We start from the raw sequence: 6244 nt of genomic DNA, 5'->3' as shown, positions 1-6244 counted from the left end.
CCTCCGCTCCTCCGCCCCTCCGCCCTTCCGCCCCTCCGCTGTGCCAGCCTGCCGACCCGCGGGCCTCATTGCGCAGGCGCGAGCTCCGCCCGGCGGGGCAGGGCGGGGGATTGGCGTTCGCTGGAATGAGCAGGCGCCTTGGGGCCACCTCGGAGCTCGCCTGTTTCTTGACCTGCAGCCCCGCTCCTGCATAGACTCGGCCCCCGTGATTCCGGCGTTCTGCCCCTACCCCTAGCTCCCTAGTTGCGCACACTCCCGTGGCTGTAACAGTTTATTGGCAGCCCAGAGGGGCGAAGGCACCGCGGGGGAGGGAGCTCAGTCCGAGACATGCAGAGGACCGGGAGCCCCGGGGGACGTCGGGGGTGGAGTGGGGATGGGCAGGGTCTGGGGCTTCTCTGTGTTATAGCCCAGCCCTGAAATAAATAGTATATACAGCTAGGAGGCCGGGCGGAGCGGGGGACTTGGGGGTCCCGCCGGGGTCACAGGTCTGAGCAGCGATCCTGCTTGCTGTAGTGGTCGAACTGGTTCTTCCAGTGCACCATGTAGGAGCTCCAGCGGTGGAACTCGGCCTTCCACTGGCGCTCCGCCTCGTCGAGCGTGTCTGTGGCCAGGACGCCCGGCGAGGCGCGGGGGAGGACGATACGAAGAAGGTCGGGGATCGGACATTTGGGCGGGTGGGTGGGGGCATGAGTGCAGGGAGGACGCACGGAGAAATGCAGGCGACCACGTGGAACGGTGGCAAGATGATCAGGAGAATGTGCGAAAGACGAGAGGGAGGATGAGGGCAGAGGCGGGGCCAGAGAAGGACAGCAGGAAGGAGAGAGGAGGAGAAAAGAATGACCGGAAGACAGGGGGACAGAGGGGACAGGAGGGGGAGGTTGGGGAAAAGAAGAGACAGAAATGGTTGACCGTTATAGCCCAATGGGGGGTGCTACCCAGCCCAGGGCCTCCCTCTTCCCCCCAATGTCAGGCTCAGGTTCCAAAAGATAATTTTATAAAAGAATACTGGCTTTTCCATTTCCATTCAAACAACAAAGGCGTGGGGGTCCCTGAGAAGGGTGGGAGGCACAGTCCCCTCCTCCTGCCCTGTCCAGTGTGAGTCTCTTGGTTTGAGGAGGGAGGGGTCACTGGGTCTGAGATCCCTGAGTGGGGCCCTTCCCCACTGTCCGACCACTCATTAGAGGAGGGGCCTCTGTGGCCGTAGGGGAAGAGGCTGTGGTGACAGCCGCAGGAGGTGGGAGAGGAGAAGGAGGAGAAGCTGGTGGAGGAGGAGAAGGGGCAGGGGGAGGCCGGGCCTCGGAGCAGCCTCCCCATGGGTGAAGCCTGGGCAGGTGCTGGGAGCCTCCGAGGCTAGGGGGAGAAGAGAGGGGTTACACCTGGCCAGCTCCCACTCCCCTCCTCCCAGCCGCTGCCCGCTGGCCCCTGCGTACCGGTGGCGCTGAGCAATTTGGGGAGGAAACGGTTCCAGAAGGCGCAGGCCTGGGCGCGCAGCCCCCGCCGCACCTCCAGCGGCCGCAGGTCCAGACTCACGTACTGCTGAGCCCCCGCCGTGTACGGGGGCCATTGCGGGGCCTTGGGGTCTCGGGGCTCATTGGGGTCCCTGCGGAAGGAAGGGAAGGCTCAGTCCAGACGGGCAGTGGGAGGCGGCGGCCCCCAACCCCACGGGACCCGGACTCTTCAGCTCTGCGGAGAGCCCCAGAGAGCCCGTCCCCTCCCTCCCACCACCAAGTCACTTCTTTCCCTTCTCCAGTGTGCCCGCTCATGGGGTCTTCCCTTCCGCCTATGCTCCCTGTCTCCTCTCCGTTTCCCTCAGCTTTTCTGTTCCATCTTTGTTTCTCCCACTAAAAAAATGGCTAGGATGTCTTCAGCCCTTCCTAAATAACCAGGACGGGTCCTATGTCTACAAACATCACATTTTTTAACAACCACCATCCGATGCTAGATTTCATTGTCCTCTTCTTGATCCAGGTAAACAGGTGTGTGTGTGAGAGAATGTGTCACTGCTAGTGAATCATCACTGGTTTGATTTAATCCAGCTCCAACTGCTTTGTCTTGGTCTGCCGTCTTTTTTTTTTTTTTTCCTAGAGATAGGGTCGCTCAGGCTGGAGTGCAGTGGCACCGTCATAGCTCACTGCAGCCTCAACCTCCCAGGCTCAAGCAATCCACCTGCCTCAGCTTCCCAAGTAGCTGGGACTGCAGGCACGAGCCACTATACCTGGCTAAGTTTTGTATTTTTTTTTTTTTTTTTCAAGAGTCAGGGTCTTGTTATGTTGTCCAGTCTGGTCTCAAACTCCTGGCCTCAAGGGATCCTCCCACCTTGCCCTCCCAAAGGGCTGGGATTACAGGGGTGAGGCTCATCCCCCCGTGTCTATCTCGTCTCTTCCTCACTTTTCTTTGCCTCTGTCTGCCTCTGCAAGACCTCCTCTGCCTACTCTGTCTCCTTTCTTTTGCTCTCCCCTTTTATCTTCTTTGTGAGCATGTCCCTCTCTGGCTGTCCTATCCTGCCCGTCCTACCCATCCTTTCTGTCTCTGTGTGTCTGCCTCTTTTTGTGTGTCTCCCCGCCCCTGACTCCTGTCCTCCCCAGCCTCCTCTCCCTCTGCACTGCTGACCCTGTGCGGGCGAAGTTGGCCCAGTATCGCATCAGTCGCTGGGCGAAGATTTTCTCCTCCGCGGTGTAGTTTCGAGAGGGGTCCAGGGGGATCCCAAAGATGAACTCGATCTCGTAGCCGTGGGGCACCCCCATCCACAGGGGCCAGGAGAGCGTGGAGGCACGGTGTTCAAAGACGTAGGCATAGACCCGGGCACCCTGGGCAGCCAGTCGCCCAGCCAGCTGGGCCACGGGGCACACGACATTGTGGTCGCCCACCACATCGCTCAGGGCCTCCCTCAGGCGTGCCGGGTCCTCGGGATGCAGCCAGTCTGTGTAATGCAGGACCACAGCCTCGGCTGCCAGGTCACTTACCTGGGGGACCCCGACCCGCACCCCGGCCAGGAACTCGGCCCGGCTGATGAGAGACTCGTTGTCTTTGCTGAAGCCTGGGGCCCCATAAACCAGAAAATATGAGCCCTCATCCTTCACCACACCCACCAGCACCTGGGGGTGAGGGAAAGGGGAGTGGGATGGAGGGACAGGCACAGACAGACAAGTAGACAGAAACAGATGGACAGACAAAGAGCCAGAGAGATGAACAATTACAGACCTGGAACCATGGACAGAGAGAGGACGAAATCGGGCGAGGGACTCAGAGAAACAGAAAATAGACCCATGGTGGCTTTTGTGTCTGCCCTGCTGACCACCCTGGGATCTGAGCCTTCAGGGAGGACTTCTGGGACTTCTGGGAATGGGTCTAGGGAAGCCCTCATGCCTGTGGGGTCCCTGTGGGGAGGGGAGGGACTGTTGGGACCCAGAGGAGCCAGCTTCACCCCCACCAGTCACTAGTTACCTGCAGGCCATGGAAGTCTCCCGCGTTGATAAGAGCCTCTGGGGTGTCACTGAGGAAGTCTCCATCTACCACAGGTACGAAGGAGAACCGGAAGACGCTTTCTTGAGGCAGCACATGCCATTCGTGGTTCACCAGGACCTGCGCTGGTCGTGTCCGAAGGCAGGCTACTAGTTCTGTGTCATTCCCACCAGTGCCACCCGGGGGACAGCCCACAAGGTGGGCCAGCTGTGTGGCCCTGCGGCGGGCCTCTCCCATGCCCACCGTGGCCCAGGGTCCATTGGGGGCACCGCTCTGCAGCACGGCCCTGTGGAACAAACCCCGGCTGGGCGGGGACAGCAGATGCATGCCCACTGAGGCAGCACCCGCGCTCTCCCCAAACAGTGTCACTGATGTCGGGTCCCCCCCAAAGGCTGCCACGTTCTCCTGCACCCACTGCAGGGCCAGCCTCTGATCCAGGAGACCCACATTGCCTGGGGCCTCTCGGCTCCCGGGCAGGGCCAGGAAGCCAAAGGCTCCCACCCGGTAGTTCATGGACACCAGCACAGTCCTCTCGGCCTGTACCAAGAAGCGGCCATCATATACGTCTAAGGAGGAGGCCCCACTGTAGAAGCCACCCCCATAGATCCAGACGAGGACAGGGGTGGGGGATGTAGGCCGGGGGTATGGTGTCCACACGTTGAGGTAGAGGCAGTCCTCGCTCAGCTCACGGTTGGGGTTCCACATCTCGGTGCCCTCAAAACCTGGGTATAAGGTGTCCACATACTGGTAGCAGACACTCTGGAAGGTTGTAGCATCTACCACCCCTGACCAAGGCTGCTTGGGCTCCGGTGGCAGAAAGCGACGAGGTCCCATGGGTGGCTCCGCAAAGGGTATGCCCAGGAAAGCAGAGACGGGGCCCCCGGGGGTCTTCAGACGAATGCCCCGCAGCCGGCCCCCACGAACAGTCACCAGCAGCTCTGCATCCTCCCGGCCCTCAGCCCCCATTCCTCCTCCCAGGAGCCAGAGAAGGAGGAGAAGGAGTGGAGACGCCAGGGAAGGTGTGTGCAGGGGACACTGCGGGGGCCTCATGGCTGCAGGGCAGGCAGTGTCTGCTGGGAGAAAGAAAGGGAAAGGGTGAAGGGTCGGTCGAGAAGCCAGGAGGGAGGAGATTAGGACATGGTCGGCCCAAGGGTTATCGCTCAGCTGCAGAGGAGGTGGGGCAGGTTGGCAAAGATGAGGGGAGACAGGGAGGGAGAGAAGGAGACAGGCAGAGACAAGGACACAGGCCATCAGGCAGGAGGGGACGGAGATCAGGCAGACACTTACATCCAGACAAATGAAGGGAACAGAGAGGAGCACTCTCTCTACCCCCCAGGGGTCCACCGCCCTCACCTCTTCCCGGAACTGGGCCGAGCCCAGCTCGTGCAGTGCGGGCACCAGAGGCCTCAGTCCACTCACAGGCCACCCGACAGGGGCGCGGCCTCACGGACGGGCGGCGCCGCTGGGGGAGCTTGCTGCGGCCTGAAGGCGCAGCCCCGCTCTCCTGCGTTGGCCAGGCCCGGGGCCCTGGGGGACGGTGGGCTGGGCATTCAGGGTGTGGAAGCCTTAGGTCCCGGGGTCCCCCAAATCCTGCCTAGTCCACTCCCCACCCAACCCTGCCCCGTCTCATCCAATGTCTGGCACCGAGCACTGATGCCCGCGGGTTCCCATCAGCTGCGCACGTTCCCAGCCCAGCCCCAGCAAACAGGCTAGCCAGCCCGTGTCCCCCAGGACTCGAGAGCCCCCCATCCGTCTGAAGCTGCCGTGCACGCCGTCGCCGGCGGAGGGCAGTAGAGACCGAGAAAAGGTCGGCGCTCCCCGCCCCGAGCCGGGAACCGGGAGCCGGGAACTTGGGGTGGGGGACTGGGGGCTCAAGGGCCTTGCAGAGCCGCCTGAAGGGCGAGCCGGGACGCTTGTGTTCCCAGGGCTCCGGAGATCCCCGGCTGCAGGGGCGGGGGCGCTATTTTGGGGGCAGCAGCTGTTACGGTTCCGGCATCTCCAGCCAAAGGATCAAAATTCCCCGGGTGGGAACTCCCCCGCTCTCCCGCCGGTCACCCCTCGCCCAGCCCCCACTGTCCTGAGCTAGGGGTGGTGATGCTGCTGGAGATTAACTAGGAAACCCAAGTGGCGCTAATTATAACTCGGGGCTTCCGCTGAGCCTCCCCTTCCCAAAAAATAGAGATGGAGTCTCCGCGGGAGGGGGCGTCCTGGGCCTGGGAGGGGGCCTCTGCGGGGCGCTGCGCAGGGGCGCTGCGCAGGGGCGCTGGGCTTGTGGCCTTGTGGATGGGGGTGCCCAGCCCGGCGCCGGGAACCTGCGCAGCTCGGGTACCGCCCCAGTCAGGGGGTGTCTTCCAGTGGCCCCGGACTAGGGAGCGATCGGGGAAAGGGCGCTCGAGGGTCCCCGCGGGAATCGGAGCGTAGAGGCGGCGGCCGTCCCCGCGGGCTTGGGCTCCTGCGTGGGCGTCGGTGAGTGTGAGGCGGCCGGGGAAGAGTTCCCGACGAGTGCGGGGCAGTGGAGGGCGGCGCTGGGCAGGCCCGGCGACGCGGGAGCCGTCCCGTTAGGGGGGCCTGGACCCCTCAGGGAGCGCACGGTGCCCCGGACGCGGGCCGGAAGGAGAGTCCCGGGCGGGGAGGGAGACTCACCTGAGGCGGCCGAGCCGGGCCGGGCCGGGCCGCGCCGGGAGCTGGAGGCGGCCGATGTTTCCCGGCGCAGGCTGAGCCGACTCTGACAGCCGCCGCCTCCGGCCCCCCGCACACACCCCCTGCGGGCTGCACAGCGCCC

At 63.4% G+C, this 6244-nt stretch overlaps 1 protein-coding gene across 6 annotated transcripts; it reads right to left on the bottom strand.

Annotated features, from left to right (window-relative positions):
• Window positions 1–258: 258 nt before the first annotated feature.
• Window positions 259–6238, bottom strand: ACHE (acetylcholinesterase (Yt blood group)). Of its 6 annotated transcripts, none has more exons than XM_017886093.1 (5): window positions 6106–6238; window positions 3445–4532; window positions 2611–3095; window positions 1431–1600; window positions 259–601 (listed from the first exon to the last, which is right to left on the bottom strand). In XM_017886093.1, the coding sequence occupies exons 2-5, from the start codon at window positions 4510–4512 to the stop codon at window positions 480–482; spliced, it is 1845 nt and encodes a 614-aa protein (XP_017741582.1). In that variant the 5' UTR covers window positions 4513–4532; window positions 6106–6238; the 3' UTR covers window positions 259–479. The 6 variants fall into 6 exon arrangements, with proteins under 6 accessions (XP_017741582.1, XP_017741580.1, XP_017741579.1 ...); XM_017886091.1 differs by having other exon boundaries at window positions 259–1350; window positions 6106–6218; XM_017886092.1 differs by lacking the exon at window positions 259–601 and adding an exon at window positions 978–1350 and having other exon boundaries at window positions 3445–4535.
• Between the last annotated feature and the right edge of the window lie 6 nt (window positions 6239–6244).

Source organism: Rhinopithecus bieti, unplaced genomic scaffold, assembly GCF_001698545.2.
Source record: "Rhinopithecus bieti isolate Rb0 unplaced genomic scaffold, ASM169854v2 scaffold_14454, whole genome shotgun sequence".
NCBI lineage: Eukaryota > Metazoa > Chordata > Mammalia > Primates > Cercopithecidae > Rhinopithecus > Rhinopithecus bieti.
The sequence above is the reverse complement of the archived record's forward strand: the minus strand, read 5'-3'. Positions and strand labels throughout refer to the sequence as shown.

What these genes read in the sequence shown, in the direction of transcription:
- ACHE (XM_017886089.1), bottom strand. Translation starts at nt 4,713, where the DNA reads ATGGCCTGTGTCCTTGTCTCTGCCTGTCTCCTTCTCTCCCTCCCTGTC. An exon ending in GCCAACTTCGCCCGCACAGG is followed by an intron (nt 1,601 to 2,610) that starts GTCAGCAGTGCA and finishes TTCCTTCCGCAG; the next exon opens with GGACCCCAATGAGCCCCGAG. An exon ending in CAAATTGCTCAGCGCCACCG is followed by an intron (nt 1,351 to 1,430) that starts GTACGCAGGGGC and finishes TTCTCCCCCTAG; the next exon opens with CCTCGGAGGCTCCCAGCACC.